The sequence below is a fragment of the Xiphophorus maculatus genome, chromosome 2 (assembly GCF_002775205.1).
Source record: "Xiphophorus maculatus strain JP 163 A chromosome 2, X_maculatus-5.0-male, whole genome shotgun sequence".
Lineage (NCBI taxonomy): Eukaryota > Metazoa > Chordata > Actinopteri > Cyprinodontiformes > Poeciliidae > Xiphophorus > Xiphophorus maculatus.
This window is the reverse complement of record NC_036444.1, coordinates 16,963,783-16,983,911: the sequence shown is the minus strand read 5'-3', so window position 1 is coordinate 16,983,911 and position 20,129 is coordinate 16,963,783. Positions and strand designations below refer to the sequence as shown.

General features: G+C 38.2%; 1 protein-coding gene across 2 annotated transcripts; it reads right to left on the bottom strand.

Annotated features, from left to right (window-relative positions):
* Positions 1-5,319: 5,319 nt before the first annotated feature.
* Positions 5,320-16,571, bottom strand: LOC111612070. Of its 2 annotated transcripts, none has more exons than XM_023352027.1 (4): positions 16,283-16,571; positions 7,691-11,698; positions 5,985-6,047; positions 5,320-5,888 (listed from the first exon to the last, which is right to left on the bottom strand). In XM_023352027.1, exons 2-4 carry the CDS (start codon positions 11,649-11,651, stop codon positions 5,755-5,757), a joined length of 4,158 nt encoding a protein of 1,385 aa, XP_023207795.1. In that variant the 5' UTR covers positions 11,652-11,698; positions 16,283-16,571; the 3' UTR covers positions 5,320-5,754. The 2 variants fall into 2 exon arrangements, with proteins under 2 accessions (XP_023207795.1, XP_023207789.1); XM_023352021.1 differs by having other exon boundaries at positions 5,320-5,891; positions 16,283-16,570.
* Positions 16,572-20,129: the final 3,558 nt, after the last annotated feature.

The window sequence follows — 20,129 nt, the reverse complement described above, 5'->3', positions numbered from 1 at the left end:
AAAAAATAGAGAAAGAAACACAAAGAAAAAGGCAAAGACTCGTCTTTGGAGAGAGCTTATGTCAAAAGCAAAACAGTGGTAGCTTTCTGAATTTTTAGCGCTGACATGAAATTTTATATTGAGTGGGTGTTTCTTCTATATAATATATTCAATCAAGGCGTTCTGTTCTTCGACCAATTAGAAACCCCTTTGACATTCAGAGAAACTTGAGAAGTCTCCTAATTTACAGCGATGCTCCAAGGGCGTCTGGTTTCTGTCGAGACACAAGGGCGGACCACTTAATCTTGGGCCGTGCCAGGTACGAATGTCCCCGGCGCCGAAAGTCCTGAGATAAGATTTCGCAGACACCCTCGGAATCTGACGTCTCTTCCATTATCTCTCCTAAAGTTCTCAAAGAGACTTGCATCTGGTAATTTTCAAGGAAATGTTATCTTTGCAAACCCCAGTTTTTGCTTTTCCACAGTCAGCCCCCCCAAAAGATTGAGTTCTGCCAAAATAATACATAAAATCCACAGGACAAAATAAAGTATAATTCCTGAGCCATTTTCTAATAGTAAACAAAACATTTTCATTCAAACAATTTCCATTTGCTTCTAATATCGTCACAGATAATACAGTTTTCAAATACATTCATCATTTAGTAGTTTTAAAATGAGATAATACGATCTTCAGTAAAAACATGGTATTAATACTTAGAAATTAAATGTTAGGGGTTTCAATCTTCTACTTTGCATTAATTTTACACCATCGCAGATGCTGGCCTCCGGCAGGTCTCCCCCCAACTGCCTGCAGGAATGCTAATTTTATGGCTCTGTGTTCTGGCCGCACAGCAAGAGGCCCCATTTAGTGATCTGCATTTTGACCCCTGTCTGTCCAGTTCAAAATAAGAGCGTCAAACATACCCTTTTTACACATGCGTAAGATTAACTGTATTAAGTACTAAAATAATCATTTTTTTTCAACAGTGCGAACCAACCAAACAACGTAATTTTAAACTATTAATATAATTATATTCCTCTACACTAACACGTTGTTTTTTCATACTCTGTGTTGTACTTTAATTTGATCACAAGTGGTCACATGTGCGCACACACCCTGACACACAGATGGCTTGCTGCAGATCCTGAGAGCTGATAGTCGATGAGCCTGGTGACCAGAGGTCGTGAGGATGAACTTGGAAGGAGTGGGAATAACAGATGTCGTAACAGATGGGGACGGGGGCTGGGGGGCCCATCTTGTCACCGGAAATTAAAAGCAATTAATTAGGGTCAATAATCACTCAATCACTCCACTGATTAAATTTTCACAGAAGGGTGTCTATATATCTTTCTGATAACATATACTAAATATTTCTAACAATGCAGTTCAAGTCACATCGACACTTGGACCTGTTTTTGTTACCACATATCTGGAACAAAGTTTCAGAAAACTGCAGAACAGCTGAAACTCTGAGTTCCTTAAATCAAGGCTAAAACTCCTCTCTTTTTTTTAGAGCTACCTTAATGTGTCCTTTCCTCTTTATTTTGTTTTGTTAGAAACTGGAGTACTCACTTTTAACCCAGAAAAGGAATTAGAACAAACTTGGAATCCAGAGACTATTAGTCACTCATTAGCTTATTTTTTAGAAACTGTAGAGTACTCACTATTTAGACCAATATTATACAGTTTAGATTATTTTTGAGATTATTATGCAGACTCCTGTTATTGCAACTCAAAAGAGGAATTTAGAACAAACTTAGAATCCAAAAAAATAATAATTCTTCCAGAACAGGAACACTTAGTTTTTATTATTACTTAGAAACTGTGGAGAACTCCAGAGAATACTTATACTTACTTACACTTATCTAGCAACCCAGAACAGGGATTAAAACAAACAAAATCCAGAAAATCTACCTTAGCAGCTACTTTTTAGACTTCTTCCAACCCAGAAAAGGAATTAGGCCAGAGGATACTTACTTATACTTATCTAGCAACCCTGAATAGGAGTATCTAGCATATATACTTTGAATAGATCAACATTAGATTATTTTTCTTCTTTTGCTGTCTCATTTGGTTTGTTATTTTGTTTGTATTTCCTTTTAATTCCTGTAAAGCACTTTGTATCACCTTGTTGTTGAAAATGTGCAATATAAACAAAAATTACCTTTACCTAGGGGACAAAAAAGTATATTTTATTCTACTTTGAAATAATCGAAAGACGTCATATGATTCTAACAAGTAGCAGCTACATAGACTCCCTCAGTTAGTTTTGGAGGATAGCTGTGCGTCGAGCTCCATCTGTCTTAAAAAAGATAACTTACATCTGTCTACAGAAAAAAATACTTTTTATCTGTAAACGTTTGATTTTAAAAACTGATACATTCTCTCTCTCATTGTTATGGCATTTAACAAATTGAAATCACCTTGGTACTTCAACTGACCTATAACAACAGAAGTTGGTCTGATTTCACTTCAGAAAATTAGAAAAAAACAGTGAAACATAAAGTTCTGGTTTCAATTGCATCTGAAGTTGTTTGTGGAATTTTAGATAATAGCTTCTTAGGACAGAATACGTTTCTTAAGTCCACACTAGTGTAACTAGACTTGTTTGTGAGCCTATTGTGTGTGTGTGTTTGTGTGCGCTATGTGTAAGCCTATTGTCGCATTGTATTTTTCCACTCCTGCTGGAACATAGGGAGTGTTTAGAGATGTCAGAGGAGGTGCCACATGCAGATAAGGTTCAAGTTTCTGTCTTTGTCAACATCCTAACTGAAGTTGCTGATACCACCCAAAAGGTTGGTTCCCAGACTCCTGGTGAAAAACTGCATTGTGACAATCAAAAGTTTACTGAAAACAAAGTAGTTCAAGGTCATGCTTTAGGCACAGTTGTAAGATGTGTCTGTTTCAAGACTGATGGTACTGGACACAGCTATCTGAGGTCTGTCTGATAAAAAGATTTTGACTCTTTGTTTAGTTAGAACAAACTAAACAGATACTGAGTGTCTGATATGTCTGACTGTACGTCCTGTTCTCAGTCTTGCAAGGATAAAGTACTGTTTGAGGGAAAATCAATTATTTTTGCTTGGTAACAAAGAGTGACTAACTAACATAACCCCATGTGCATCTCCTCCTCCACAAATATATCCTGTAAAAATCCTCCTTCTTTGTTTTCATTTTTTGTTTAAAAGTCTTGCTGATTCAATGTTCCCAGGAAGTCTAGCAGAGGCAGCTGTGAAGAAGGTCCTTATTAAAAAAACACAGCAAGTTCAAGGTTAACCTTGGCAAAAACAGACACCAAAATATACACTAGAGGTATTTTTCCCATGGATGCAAAGAACGATGTGTTTGGATGAACATCAAAAGAGGAAGAAAAATGATGTACGACGAGATAAATATTAACTTCTACTGACACTAGTTATTTTTTTAAACGTCTGCAGCCAATTGTTTGCAGGAAATCGAAAGCCCAAAATGTAGTAATTCAAGATGTCAAGGGAAAATGTACATAAAGTGGAAACAATAAGTTTCCAATTAAATAAATTGACAATAAGTCAATACAACTATTAGCATAATAGTTGTTGGTATAAGAAAAAAATTATGAAAATAATAAATGTCAAAAAAAATTAATATCGAGAAACTATAAAAAGGGGGGTGGAGAGAGGGGCAAATAAAGACAAAAACTAAAACCAGACTGCAGCTGGTGAAGCAGGGAGTTTGCAGCATCAAGACACAAAAATGCTTCTTTCACTCCATTTTCTGCATGCAATTCTGTATTCTTACCATCTTTGAACAAGTCTTCCTTTTTAACACAATGTTGCAGGAAAATATGTTTAATCTGAATAGTTAAATGAAGTTGAGATCACACCCCCGGTCCTCTGATTGACTGAGCTTTATCCAAAAGGTTTGGTCTGTAGGATTCTTATGTTTATAAGTACACTCTATGCTGTGTCTTTGTACGCAAGGAATCTCATGCATTCTTCTTGTGAAAAAGCACAGCTGTTGAGGGGAGTACAGGGAAGTTGTGTGTGAGAGAGAGATGGGGGATGGGAATGGGTCTGAAAAATGAGTCAGTATTTAGACAAATTGCTCTGAAAATTTGTATCTAAAACAGCTTTCAGCCTATCAGGTCAGGACACATATTGCATTCCACGGTTTCCCTCCTGAGTGGGTGGATGGTAACTCATTAAAGTGAGTAACCTTGCAGCAAAATAGGAAACGGTCAGCAGATGGTCACTGGCAAAGCAGAGCAAAAGTAAAGGCTCTTATGGAACAATTGTGCTGACTGCATGGAGAAACTAAAATCATGTTTTCAGAGGAGTTTTCACAAACCAGAGATTAATTCACCCAAGAAATAGTCAATGAAGTAAGCATGACACCAAGAACTGACCAATGAAGAACATCTGTAGGACAAGAAACAATAAAAGAAGTGGAAAGGAAGGGAGTATAGTTGTTTCCTTGAAGCATACAAGATCAGAGGCAAAGAATGCTGCAGATGTAGAAAGAAATCTGGGACAACAGGTAGACTGCAGGCTGCCGTCCAAAGGAAGTCAACATGCATGCCTTCAGATTGGGTATCTCTCATCAACCATAACTATAGTTACCTTTTCTCAAGACTATTTTTATTGCGTGCCTGTTTCAACACTTTATATCTCAAGTGTTGAAACAGGCAACACTTGGGTGAATGCATTACATTGGTAATAATACATTCATACATTTGATATGGTCTTCCAAGGCCATTGTCAAAATCACATGGTTTAACATGCAATCATTAGCTTCTCTGATTTAGCCAAGAAGTCACTGACTTTAATTATAACCATTATATTGATATTTTCATTTAATACAGGCATACTTCTGTAAAAGAAAATTGGAATGACATATTTTAAGAATATAATTATAACATGCATGAGCATGACACACAAACTGTATTCAGAAAGAACCCAGACTGGAATCTGAACCCAATAACTTTTTGCTGAAAGAAAACAGCTTGCAAAAGATTCACTTCCTGTCTAAACATGACAGCAGAAAAATCATGGCGATAAGTTATTCACTTCACCTGAGTGGACATAATGTTATAGTGGATTCTTGTCTTCACGTTAATCCTACAGCTCTCATATGTTTAAAAAAACAAATCATTTTCTGTATATGATCCATCAAGCTTTGACAAGTTGTTAGAAAATTAAATAGGTTTAATTAACTGTTAGTTAAGCATCACATTTGTATAACACTCATGGTGCTTTGTACATTGCAAGCATTAAGTTGGTCTTTCGTTGTTCTGATGTGTGTGTGTGGTTTTTATTTCAAAAGTATTCCATATAAATCTTATCACATATGAACAGACAAGAGTTAGCAAACAATCATTTATTTGCTCAACAAGAAAGCAAGACAAGTTTAAAGTTTATCTTTTCAAACAACACACTAGCTTTCTTAGACAAAATCATAAAGCAATGTAAAAAAAATAGAACACTTCTTGGTACAAAAAACATGAAAAAAAACAAACAGTAAAAACAAAACATGCAAATCTTGCCAAACATTTGGCTAATATACTCATACACAAAATGTAAAGTAATCAGTTTCAATGTGTAGGTAAAAGTTTAAAGTAAAGATGAGGAAGCAGTACTGAGGTCTCTTACTGGGAGATTAAACCTAAAACATAGTATTAGTCTACTCCCTGAGCTTAAAATATCAACACTGTCAATAACAAAGTTTAGTAACATTATTTATGCATCAATCAATCATCTGTCGATGTGCATCAATCAATCATCTGTCGATGTGCATCAATCAATCATCTGTCGATGTGCATGTCTTCTCCTTGTATTTCTTCTGATACTCATGGAAGAGGCTGACATCCTTAGAGACACGCTTAGAGACACGTAGTGGCTTGTATTGCTTTGGTTCACTTGGATACCAGGTTCCTGCTAGGAATTAGATACACAACCATTGGTCTCAGCACTTATGTCAAATGCAATTTATATTGAAAATAAAAATAAAAAAATAGAACAATATTTTACCTTTTGGTTTTGCTGCAACGTTCTTATGAAATGCATCTTTTTCTTCTACTGGTTTCAACTTATCTGGAAATAAAAAAAAGCAAAAAATCTTATTTGAGTTGAACAGAGGGAGAAATTAAGCAGAGTCTGTTGAGGGGTTTAAATTTTTCCAATCGACATGGTCCAAAACTATAAAGTTAAAAGTACTCCCTGGTCACAAAACTGATCTAAAGTGAAGATTTAAATTTGTCAATGAGATCTTGCTCTATAACATTTTTAAATAATGTGTCCATCTGTATCAAAAAGCTATGCCGATAAGGCCAGAACTGCAGGATTACTAAATTGCCATGTGGGGCCAAACAAACTCTTTCCAAAGATCACATATGGCTCCCATAACCATTCTTTGGAAATCCTTGGTTTACAGAATCTAACAGTAATGTAAACTCAGAAATAGCTATCCCATTTTAATCTTTGTTATAGATTAAACAATCTATAACAAAGATTGATTGTTTAATCTTAATAGATTGGGGGGAAGGGTTTTACATGAACCCCTCCCCCAACTTCATGTAAAAGCCAGCTAGATGATGGTATTCATGTGAGCAGAACATTTATCAGATTGTTGAGACACGTGCTGTGCCAAGTTTCTTCAACAGAAAGTCACACTGACCCAGTCAGTCTTAGATTATCAGGCAGTAAACACAAATGTAATAGTTTCCAGAACAGCAAAACAGAAACAATCTGTTTGCTTTTGAGGGTCTTGGCTGATTTACAACTTAAAAGTTACATAATTAACAAATGTATGTGTTAGAGATTTTTTGGTATTATCATTTTATTATTACTTTAGTTCACATTCAGCCTATAGATCATTGTGATTTTCTGTTTAAAGTGCTCTCTTCCTTATGTGTGTATGAACTGACCTGGAGGTCACTACTGTCTGTTCATCTTCATGAGAAATAGTTAACACTGAGTTTCTCAGACCTTAAATCCTTTTGTAAGAACACCTCCTAATTTAGTAACTACCTGTAAGCAGTCGTATTTTGTTTTGTTGACAGTATTGACCGAGATTTGAACCGGGCTCAGACCTTTGATCAGATATCACATCTGGAACTGGGTTGTTAGTTGTTTGGGTTAGAAGTTTTACGACCTCTGTTGTTTTTCCTGACTGCCCCCCTTGCCTGTTTTTCTTTGACAATAAAAACAGGGGCTCATGCGGAAGCAGATCAGAACGCTCTGTGAACGGCTCGGAGGAGCAGTTGACGGAGACTTCTTTTGCAAAAGCTTGACGTGAAATTCATATACGTTGTCTGTGGTTCTTTCTTTTATGTAGGTTCGAAAGGAAAAATACCCATCAGCATGAATATAAAATAAGCAAACCCAGCCACATGTGTTTTCCTCTGAACTGCTCTGAAGAAAATGTCAAGATTATGAATTTGTGTTTCAAAATTAATGTCCCGGATTTGTTTTTTTGTCGTTTTAACTATAACAATAAATCAAATACTGACACGAGTTAAAAGAATCCAGTATAGCATGAGAGAGACAGACAAGGTGTTAAGGAAGCTCAAGTTGGTTTAATTGAACTTTGGCTCAACTGGATCCTTTGCTCTGGCATTTCTCATCTACCTCTTGGCATAACTACAGTAATTTGTGACTACTAACCAAGAAATATTCATCACAGAGAAGCTGTTATAAGATAATTAAAAATGTTCTTTAAAATTATTTGCATTTACCTGAAACAGGTTCAGCTGCCTCCTCCGTCTCAGCAGACCCATCTGCCAAGTTAAAGGTGTTTGGCAGCACATTGAACTTCAAGACAATATTGTCATGGACTGGCATCTTGTCACTGGTTTCACCTCCCTGCTGATGTTCAGGTCGCTCAAGGGTGACACTGTAGCGCCTTCTCTTTGTTTCTTCCCGCGTAAGGCGATCTGAGAGGGCCCTCCTTTTCTTCTTCTTCTTTAAACTCTGAATGAACTTTTTAGTTCTATCAGAGAATCTTAGTTTAGGGGAAATTGTCTGTGCCTGCTCTTTTGTGCTTTCCCTAGAAATTACAGCAGGCAAACTGGTTTGCCTTTTCAGTTTGTTTTTGTGCCGAAAAAAACCTGATCCACTCGTAGTTGGAATACTGCTCCTCCATTTTTCATAAATAAGCTGTTTGATCGAGTAGTCCCTTGTGGGATCAGCTGGAGTGGAGTCCATTCCCAAAGAGTCTAATTTCACAGACAGGACTTCAGGAGGCTTGTGTTTTTCATAAGATACTCTTATTTGAGAAGAAACCAGGACATCATCTTTTCTGGATGGAGAACTCATCTCTGGTTGCCCAGCTCCAAACAACACCAATTCTACAGTTTTTCCTTCACAGGCCGATTCTTGAGCTTCGGAGTTGTGATCCGTATCTGAGGCAACAGGCAGCCTACATTTAGGTTTCTTTAGAGTTTGGAAATATTGGTCAATATTCCTTTGTCTCTTCTCTGTTTTTATCTTATTAACGACAATGTTTAAGGATGTCTGGCTGGTGGCGTCACTAACTTGAGTTTTGTTTTCTGAAGGTGATTCAGCCTGGTCGTCAGATGTTAAAGGAGCTTGTTCACAGTTTTCTTTCTGGTTAAACCACTGAGTTAGCTCATTTGTTTCAATAAAATTGGAAGGATCTAATTTGGTTAGCTGGGTACCACACATTGGATCACTCGACTGCACAGCTCTTGTTGATGGCAGCTTTTCTTGTACATGCTCCAACTCAGATTCTCTCTCCTCGAAGACAAACTCGTGCATCTTTTTTGGAGAGGAAAAATCAGCAGAAAGTTCCCCAGCTTCCTGGTTGCTTACACCAACAGCATTTGACTGGCTGCAGGTCTGGAAAATTGGGTCTGATTCTTTATCATAAAAAGAAAAAAGTTGGTCATCATTGTCGTCAGTCAAATCGATTATCTGACTAAGGTTAATGGACAGATCAGGGCCATTCTGAGTATCAGTTTGATGATTAACAACCTTCTGGCCGATTGGTAAGCAGTCAGGATCAGGTTTAAGGATCTCAATGGTGCCATCATTTGCATTTTGTTTGTCTCTGCATTGGCATTTGGAGGAGAGTTTGCCTAGTCCTGAGTTCATTTCTATAAATCTTGCAAGGCAGCAAATCTCTTTCAGCTGATTGTCTGAAGATTTCTTTTGTTTGGGATCACTTATTGTGGAATCCATATCTTCAGATCCCACTCTCTGCTCAGAGCCACTTGCATCAGTTTCTTCTCCACAGTTAGAGCTTGAATGCTCGTCTTTCTGCACTTGCTCAAAGATGACTTTTGCTTCCTCTGGAGGCAAAATCTCTATTTTAAACAAGTAGCTCAAGTCACAGGTATCTTTCCCTGGCGACTCCTGTGGGGAAGCAGTAAGGTTCTGGGGGGTTTCATTTTCTTCAGTCATATCAACTTCTTCACACTCTGTTAGAGGCAAAACTTTGTTTACTGACTCACTGGCAGCTTGATCAGGGACGTTTTCGAAAGTCTCAACGTCGTCGATTGTGGTTTCATCCACATAAAGATGTCGCTTCAAAGCCCAAGGGAAGCCAAACTCCTTATCTATGTCATCAAGCTGATCATTGACATTCAACCACAAAGATCTGTAAGGAGGTTCTGAGTAGACCTCATCTTCCTTGAGGATTTTGTACCGTTTTAGTTGGTCCTTAAAGTCAGGGCTAACTTGTGTGAGTATAGAAGTGTCCCGCTTGATGTGTGTTTTACAGAATTTTTCTGAAATAAAATTGATTTCCAAGGCTTCCTTGTAGCCATGAAGCATCGCCAAAATATTTTTACCCCACATCATCATAACTATTTTGACAACAGTCGACACCTCAGAAGTGCGCGTTTGCTTGGGTTCAGCTTCCATCACCATTATCAATTTGGTCAGTTCCTCAGCAGTCCAAGATTTTGTTGGGAGCAGAGAAAGTTCATGAACAGGTGGTGATTGAGGTGTAGCCACTTCAGTTTGTTTTCCAGAACCAGTTTGACTTACTGACTCTTGTGAAACCCTTTCAACAACCGATTCATGATTATCACTCTCTGGTGTTTGAGTTAAACTTTCTGGCTCTGAGTCTGCTTTGTTGGTGATCACTTGGTTTTGATTAGATTCCTCGCTTTCAGGTGTAGTCTCACAAATTGTAGCTGCATATGGTGAAATCCACGTTTTTTCTGCATCATCCACAGATTTGCAAGGTTCAGTAGAGGCAGGAGAATTGGGCTCCTCCTGAGATAATGGGGGAACAACTGCAACAGCTCTTATGCCGGTATGACCAGACATGGAGGAGGAACAGCTTTCATTTTGTTTGAATGGTGACGGCATTCCAACATCCTTATTTGAATGGCTTACTACAGCGGCTTGACGCTCGCCTCTCTGCAATAACGCTCTCTCATATCCTTGTGAAGAATTACTCAGTGAATCGATGGGAAATCTTTTAGTTACAGTTTCATTGAGGTCAACTACCGGACCACTTCCACCTCCATTCCCTGATGCAAAACGGGGGTAGACAACATTTGCTATTGAGTTTTGCTGAAATGATGCATTTGCAATTTGCTGTGCTCTTGACTTAACACTTTGAGGCCAAGGCTGTCCAGACTGGAGGGATAAAGATTGGCTAGCCTTCAAGCTGGGATTTTCAGAATTGACTACGGTCGCAGTTTGGTTACTTTGATTAGACATTCTGGACACAATGGAATATTGTGGGCTCCTGTAAGGAGGAGGGGGATCTTTTTGTTTTGAAAGAAAATTTCTTTCATTCAATAAATTTATATTCCTGAAACTTCTGTAGTTGTTATACGAAGGATTGCTCTGAGTTGAAGGTTGCTGATTTATTTGATGTATAAGCAAAGGATGTGTAGTCTGAGCAGTTGAGGATGTACACTGAGTAGCAACATTATTGTTTTTAAATGTCTGAGAGGTTGCCATTCCACAGCTTGATGTATAGTCTCCTCCCTGAGAGAAATTTGGTCTGTGAATTTGATTCGAAGACACATGAGCTTGACCATGATGAATAGCTGCAGTTAGTGTTTTGTTGGCATTGACCGTCTGGTCATACGGAAGTGAGGGAGCAGCAGTGGGTCTGGTCATTCCTCCATTTGCAGCTGGATGAAAAGCCTGCTGGGTCCAGTTTTGTTGAAGATGTGAAGCATCCGTGGTCCTGTTCATCTGAACCCCATTAAAGGAAACTGTCTGTTTGCAGCGCACCGACATGCTTTGTTGGGCATAGGTGGTGTTTGTGACAGCAGTACTATGTTGACTGTGGTCCACTCCATTTTGATGAGAGTTTTGAATTGGGGCTGGCTGAGATATGCCAGTGTTTGTCACAGAAAGATTCTCATTTTGTATTTTGTTTAATCTATGCTGCTGCTGCTGCTGCTGCTGGCTAAGAATTATTTGGAAAAGGGCATGGTGCTTGAAATGTGAAGCATTTTTCGACTGACCCGCCAGATAAGTAGTATCAGAGCTCTGCCAATTTGACATTTGTCTGCTAGGGTTTGCTCCATTCTGCGAGGCAAAATTAGTGCCGTGAGACAGCTGCACTCCTTCATTCCCCGTCACGTACTGCTGTGTGGCGTTTGCAGACCAAACTCCTCCTTGGTATGGATGGGTAGCAGCTTGTGAGGTTTGAGATGACTGTCCAATCTGATGAGTCGGCACATTCACCAGTGCGAAGGAATGCATGTTTCTATTTTCTTAAACCTTTCTGGAAGGTCGGCAATAAGATGTTCCTGAAATGAGACAAAATAGACTTGTTAAATACATATAAAAAAATTCTTGTAGATATTTGAATCTGTCGATCAGTGATAAGACCAATATTGAAAATTTTTTAAAATAATTTCTTTAAAATGCATAAAAAATGTAAGCATTTTTCAGTTTTCAGTCCATCATAGGAAGGTTGAACAGTTACTGCAATTATTTCATTTTCTGTTGGAAAAGCAACCAAATAAACTCCTATACAACCCACAAAATATTTTTCTATCTTCTTTATTTTCTACAGTGCTTGGAATAAATGTTCAGTTAATTGAGCATACCAAAGACTGTGGTGGAAATTCTATAATAAAGGATAGAGAAACCATTCAATAAGTGGAGAATGGTTGACGTATGTCTTTAGATGCTTTATTTGAAGGCAAACGGCATACAACGACTGTCACCAAACTAGTCAGAGAAGCAGAGCTCAGATGTAAGATGCACATTTCCCCTTATCCTGCTTACACACACAGACAAGTATAAGATACAAGAACAAAAGAAAAACTCAGCCCCCTTCAGTAACAGAAAAACAGCGCAGCATATAAAGTGATAGTCCTGCAAAACACCTGCTTGAATACATCCTCTTCTCTGTGGTTTCACACATATTGTGTGGCCTTTGGGTGCACTAGTTTCTTGCACATCATGCCAGACGCTTGCCTGCACATATAAACTGAGTAAAGGAAACAAGACAGACACATTTAAAATGTTCCATTACAAGACGCTACTAATATTTTGGGTCTTCCATCTTCCTAAACATAAGCAGCCAAACCCTACACATCCTATGATTGTTTTGTTTTCTTTCCACTCTTCCCCCAAACCTGAGGCCTGAAGCGAAGCAGCTTTTGGATCAGTATTGCAAAAATTGCATATCTGCCATACTGTATTATAAGGAGCTGTTGTAAAATTCTTCAATGTCTGTCAATGAAGCCCAGGCGTATCAGAAGCAACAGACTGTGTGCCATTAATACTATTCCAGTATCAGAAATCTTCATTTATTGCAACAATTCCCTTTTTTTACATGTTTGCAGATCTCAAAACTAAAGTACTGTTGAGATTCCCACACTTTCCTGCTGTTAGTTCCATGAAAGCGGCTGTAATATTTAAAGTGCGGCTGTGGTGTCCAAATAAGATTTTTTTGTTGATACAAACTGTTTAATATGAAATTCATACATAATTATATTCTGTTTGTTTTTTTAAATCCATTTTTTATTTTATACAAGACTAACGCAAATCAAAAAAGATATTCATCCATTTGGATGCTTTATACTTTTAATGCTTTACAAATCAAAAAGTGGTACATTTTCTTTTGACAAAATAAATAATTTTAAAAAGAGACTCGCTCTTCTTCTTGTACTGCCACTCAGTTTGAGAGGGCAGCCTAATCCAGCCAGATTTACACATGCATCAAATTCCTTCAATGTTATGACGTCTATAGCTGAACTGTAGGAAATGATCAGTGCCTTAGATACTTTTTTGTGCCTATCCTCATCTTATAAGAATTCAAGGCTTGAAATATTTAACTCTGCGTGTAATGAAACTATAAAAGACTAGTTTCATTTTCTGAAATGAGAGACAGAAAAAAAAAATTTCTTCTACAATACAATGGTTCTTAGAAAATAAACAGGATTGTTAGGAGAGATTAAAAAAAACAGCTGTAGCAGTCAAGGAAAACCTAACTGCATTACTTTGTCTAAAGGACTTCATTAGCTGTTGGCGATATTACAATAATGGTAAATACTGAGATAAAACACATAAATATATCAATAACCAAGTGTTGTCTAAATTTCTACCTTGAGGTCAGGGACAAATGTGAAGAGACATGATTGAAATAATTTCCGGAGTTAACATGCAAGCTTCCTGCTTAGATAGGATTAGCAAAACAGATGCAACCCTAGGTTGCATCTGCCTAGAGGCTGTGACATCTTTTTCTATCTTAGTCTAGCAGGCAGTGTATAATAATTATTAGTTGTTGGCATGAAAGAGCAGAAGAAAAAAGTGATGGTTTTGTTTTGATAAATATATAAGCTGTTCAACAAAATCTGACATGGTGAATGTGGACAGATTATTCCGTGATTACTTATACCCATATTATCATACATATGCAATTTCAATTATTATTGTAATCAACCCACAAGATTGCTTTATTTCTCCCTGGCCTTTATGCACCTTTTCTGCGTGTACCTGGAAAGATCTCACAACCCCATGCCAGTTTTCTTGACAACAGATTCCCGCCAACCTCCACACCGCCCTTGCAATGGCACATACGCCCCCAGGGAGAACGCCCCACACTTTGGGAACCACTGCCTTAGAACATATGATACGCAATATGAATGAAGTGTATTACCTTAACTTACATTTCAGTTAATGGAGTAAGACTGGTAGTCTGGTTTTAACAGAGATGAATGCACGGGATAGGAGTGAGATTAATGGCCCAATAAAACAGTTCTGGTTCCTGCAGAGGAAAAGACATTTGGGTGCTTTGGGAGGATAGTGGTTGGAGTTTCCCAACCCCCATCCTCCTGACGGTTGGGAAGGAGGATGGGGGTTGCTATTGTAACAAGTAAGAATGCATGCACTTTTTATATAAAGTTTGTGCCTTCAGTAACCTTTGTTTGAATATAACGGGGTAATTTGTGCTTAAGCTATTGTCAGCACACAAGACAAACTAAAGGAAGAGATGGCACATGTGTGTAAGAAATAATAAGATGATGTACAGTACAGACCAAAAGTTTGGACACACCTTTTAATTCAATGAGTTTCCTTTATTTTCATGACTATTGACATTGTAGATTCACACTGAAGGCATCAAAACTATGAATAACATGTGAAAATATGCACTAAACAAAAAAGTGTAAAACAACTGAAAATACCCCTTATATTCTAGTTTCTTCAAAGTAGCAACCTTTTGCTGTGATTACTGCTTTGCACACACTCTGCATTTTCTTGATGAGCTTCAAGAGGTCGTCACCTGAAATGGTTTTCACTTCATAGGTGTTGCCCTGTCAGGTTAATAAGTGGGATTTCTTGCTTTATAAATAGTCATGAAAATAAAGAAAACCCATTGAATTAGAAAGGTGTGTCCAAACTTTTGGTCTGTACTGTATATATGTGCAGCTTGACAAAAGCTATAAAGATTTCCAAGTGTCTGGCTGAGGTGCCTTATCAATAATTGCAAGACAAAAAGTGTCCACACACACATTGGGACGCTGCCCTAAAAAACGATATTTGTAAAAACTAATTTATTTAAAACCCCATTGTAGACTTCAAATTACACATTAGTTCATCAAAAATATGATTGTAAATATGATTTTAGGTCCCTAAAAGAAATCACTGCACTGCAAGATTTTTATATTGTTTTCAGCTTTTTTTTCTTTAATTAGGCAAACCTGCAAGACCATATCCATGGTTCAGATCTACAGTGAAATAAGGACCTTTTCAACAGAAAACTACTTTGCTTGTTTCATTAAAATATTCTGTTTAGTTTGTTTATCAGCTACAAATGTAAAAACAAAATAAATAGTTTTTGCAATGTTAATAAGAGGGAAAAAAATGCATTTTGTGCAGCAGCCAGAGTACTTTGTAATTGTACTATTTTGGTTGGCTCCTGTTCTCTTTTTTAACACTCCCATGCCAAAATGTTGGGCTCTGTGATTAAATATTGAGTGTCCCGACATCCGGTTTTCGTTTCCTGTCTATTGTCAGTTGAATTCGTGATGAGCAAATAAATCAAAACAATCATTTGCATGAATTGTAGACACTACAAATGCAACCAGGAAAGCATATTCATGGGAATTGTTTATATGCACGGCTGCTTCTCACGCTGCTCTAGCAATACTCTGTGTTCCTGCAGTGGGTCAGTGACTGAAGCCAGGTCGAAATGTGCAGCAGCGCTCTGGAAAACGTTTACAGCGTTTGGTGGAGGCTTCGGTTTCAGCCGAAATGCTCCACAGATCTCTGGACCGTCGTCCAGAGACCAACTGCTGAAAGGCACACAGAATATGAGCTGGTTGGTGCTGGTGGAGATCGAACTGAATCGGATGCCGCGTTGTTTAAACACGGCGTGTTTAAGAAGACAGTAAGGAGACTGCCTGCAGTCACAGTCCGCTTCTTCTTTGTTTCCTGCTCTGCAGAAAGACATTGAGCAGATGGAGTGCTTTCTCCCGTTTCCGCCCTAGTGACGCATTTTCTTCAACAGGCATAAACTGGACAGTGTCCAAAGTTGGACAAAAGACTCCTCCTTTTTCTGAGGAGAACATGTGGCAGTACACGTTCAAGATTGCGACAAGATTGTACATCCACTATTAAGTTTCAAGTTCTCCAAAAATCATTTTGTCGAGAAGACCTTTTTTTATTTGAGACCAATTTTTGGATGTACCTGCTACCAATTTTTTTTTATTTTTTTTTTTTTATTGTTGCAACGCAAAAGTTTATAGGGTGGAGGAAAAACTCGGAAAACCCCACCGTTTCCCTTCTACGAGTAGCGTTACAGTTTTGGCTACTAAATGTTAGCGGTCGTCTAACCAAACCAGAGCTGCTAAAAAGTATCGATATCAACACAAACTTACTGTTTCACGGTGAGGTTCCGCTCCAAAGGCAGCGTTTGTAACCATCCGGAGTGTTTGCGGTTAGACAATCTCCCCTGTTCGCTTTCTCTTCCCATGAGATCTCTGCAGTTGTTTCAGAGTCATGAGCCAAAACCATTCCCTCTATTTGCCATCCATGTTTCTGAGCTGCGCATTTCTAGTTCTTAATTTTCTCCAGCTGCGTCAATAACGGCCGATATCTTCCTGTCAGCCAGGAAACTGCGAGATGTCTGTGCAGACGAGGTGGTCAAACTGTTTGAGGGGTGTGGCAATGGTTTGATTCAAACATGTTCGAGTGATATTAGCCCCACCTTCTGAAAACTACTTAGAATGGTTTTCAGAAAAAGAATTTTGACTTTTTCTCTGATTTCTGACTTTTTTGTACGGGAGAGGATTAGGGTCACTAAAAAAAAGGAGAATTTTGACTTTTTCTCTACTTTCTGACTTTTTTTGTACGGGAGAGGATTAGGGCCACTAAAAAAAAAAAGAAGAAGAATTTTCACTTTTTCTCTGATTTCTGACTTTTTGTACGGAAGAGGATTAGGGCCACTAAAAAAAAAAAGAAGCATTTTCACTTTTTCTCTGATTTCTGACTTTTTGTACGGAAGAGGATTAGGGCCACTAAAAAAAAAAAAGGAAAAAAGAAGAACATTTTATATATAAATGTTACATTTTTGTCTCAGATTTTTGAGAAAAAATTCTGAGAATTTTTGGAATTTTTTTCTCAGATTAATTTCTGAAATGTGAGTCAGTAATTACAGAGATGTTATGGTTCGTTCCATTTGTAGCCAGAAGGCGAGAATTCTAACTTTAGAGCCGATAAAATGCCCTGGGATGTCTCCTGAGCCCCTTCCCCACACAGCAGAAGATGGATCCTTGATTTTTGGAACTAATCTTTGTGATCAAAGTTGTCCTCTTTAACATCAAACTATCCACTTTCTCTTACACAATGCAAATACCAAGACCCTCTGTGCTGAGCTTTTCAAAACCCCTTGATGTATAACAATAAATAACTTCACACCTACAGTTCAATCAAACCTTTCTTCATTTTGTTGGGAAACACCCAGTAGCATTGGCAACCTGAGGTCACATGATGAATTGACCAGACTTGAAGAAATGGCCCCAAATAACCCACACTAGCATATGTAGCTACTTCACTTACTCAGTTGCTTCGGATGCAGATGCGGGTTTTCTTCCCTTGCCTTTCTATCCACACAATGAAATGAGCACACATAAAGCATTTTGGGTTCTATGTTCAAGTTTAGAATTTTTAGCCAAATTCTTTTTGTTTTCTTGTCTTTCGGTAGGCAATGAAAACTACCGCTTTTGTTTTGGGAGCACGTTCAAAACACACTTGCTGCAGCCACAAACTAAACTTGGTCTGATTATTAAAGTACCCGAGTTCCACAAGGGCAGACACAAGTGGCAGGTTGGCCTCTGTAACAGGTTAATGTGCAGTTCGGTTCGGTTCTAGTCCAGTGGGGAGATTCTGCAGCGACACTTAGCAATGGACAACCTCGAGATTCTGGTTGTGATGGACTAAGTGAACCCAGATATTTTATTTTGTCTTATAAAAAATGTTCCTGGCCCAAACATAATGATAAAGACTCATATCATGAACTTTATTATTTTTTAAATACAAAAGAAAAATAAAATTCACATCACGCCAAAGCTAATATTATGTAGTTCTGGTGTTTTACACTGTCGGCGCAAATTGCAGCTCAGATCTCTGACCAGCTTCTTCGGAGCAACGAGCTGCTAGCAGCTGCTAACTCACGTTACAAAACGTAACGCTGTGTTCCTGTCGCTCCAGGTGATTAAACTCACAATTACGATCCTCTGTACTGAGCAGCTCTCTGATAGCAGACGCTGTGTCCGTGAACAAGTTTAACTAAATATTGTATTATAACCGAAAAGAAAAACTTCTATCATGAATACAGATTAGCAAAAAACCCTACAAATTACACTGAAATACTGATACTTCCGGTGGGCACCAGAAGTAAGACCCATAATCGTTTCCCCACTAAGCCTCCCAGTAACAAGGTGGATAAAACACAGAATAAACTGCTTGCTAGAGCAGACTTAACAGACATCTATCACTGTTTTTGTTCCCACCAGGCATGGTTTTAATAAATGCATCATGTCATTGACTTGACTGGTTTATGTGCTTCTCCCTCTTCAAATTACTTTTACCCTGTAATGACTGATTTTACCCATATTTTCAGGGGAAGCCAGTGGAACCAACATGTACTGCTTTCCATCTTTGTTTCATTTTTTTCTTCAACCAGGACCACCACAAAATGTATAGCCTCACTGATTGAACTCTGAAATGAATAAAAAGTCATTCAGTTAATTATTCAGTTACTCAGAATCAGCACAATATTGACTCTTTCCATCTTTAAGATGAATAGAACAAATTCCTCACTGTTGAATCCATGGTGTTGGCATCATTTTATTACAAATGATAGTAAGTAATTGGAAATGTAGAAATGAATTCTACCAAGATAAAGCTTAATCCGCAATTACTGGACACAACTGGAGTTCCATAAAGTCTCGTAGTAAAAGTCACATTAAGACACAATCAGAGCGCATCATGCTAAACCGATCCTCCGCACAAAACCAGCCTCCAACGTTTGTTTATCATGTCAGAGTTTTAACAAGAAAGAAAAACACAGAGTACAACCGGTGAAATTGTCGCTTTATAAGTCACAACAGTTGGAAGTGTACATTTTATCTTTAGGGTTTTATGTAGCACCATACTAATAAGCTACATTATTGTTGGTGAATAATATCACAGTGAACACAGATCCTAATCATCCATCACTAGTGGATCTGCTCTTCTCTTCTTCTGCAGCCCCTGCATAAACAAGAAAAACTGATGTTTGTCCGTTCTGTAGGACACAATTTCCCTCACAAGTGCTCACATGTGCGCACACACACGCACTTACACACACACCCCTACGCACGCACACTGATCACCACTGCCATCGATCCTTCCCCAGAGGTCATGAGAATCATCGGCCTTCCCCAGAGGTCATGAGAATCATCCTGTGAGGTCAGCCCTATCCCGCTTCAGGCTGTGTATCACCGTTTAAAACCGGATGATAGGTATTTTGTTTACCTAAATACAAAGAAAGAACCACAGACAACGTTTATGAGTTTTCAACCAAGCTTTTGCAGAAGGAGAAAACATAGCAAACCACTTCTCCAAGGTGTTTACCATGCGTTCTGACTCCCTGCAGCAGAGCCTGTCTTTTTATTAAGCAGGAGAAAGAAGGGAGTCAAGAGTGAAATGTGGGAGAGTGATAAATCAAAGAATGGCTATTCTGAAACAAGGAAGAACTACATTCTACACACAAGCAGTTTAAGGAATATCCCAAAATAAGAAGCAGCTGCACCTTCAAGGTTTAGGGGAAAAGCAAGTTTTGTCTTTCACACGGTTTAACAAATTCCTCCTCTCTGGGGTGTGAATACTAAACCTTTAAATGAAAAACAAACTGGTAACTACTTATGTAAGAATGATAAAACATAATTATTCTAACACCGGAGGTAATTACAACATCCAAATCTATTTAAACTTCTCTAGGTATAGCACATACTATATATATTATTCTTGATTATCTAACACTTATTGTTTTTCATAGTTTAATTGTATTACTCTTAAAACTCGGAGGTCAGAAGGAGTTTACCAAAACAATGTGTCGCAAAGATGGGATTAACAGATGTCAAAGGAATGTTTATTTTGGGGGATGGAATATTTATTGTAGGGGGGGGACATCCGATCACCGGAAATTAAAAGCAATCAATGATTAGGGTCATAAATCAGTCC

Excerpts from the sequence above, each read along its gene's own strand:
- LOC111612070 (XM_023352021.1), bottom strand. The coding sequence starts at position 11,651 with ATGCATTCCTTCGCACTGGTGAATGTGCCGACTCATCAGATTGGACAG. Across the intron at positions 6,048-7,690 it reads GGCAGCTGAACCTGTTTCAG|ATAAGTTGAAACCAGTAGAA; the intron begins GTAAATGCAAAT and ends TTTTATTTCCAG. Across the intron at positions 5,892-5,984 it reads CGTTGCAGCAAAACCAAAAG|CAGGAACCTGGTATCCAAGT; the intron begins GTAAAATATTGT and ends TCTAATTCCTAG.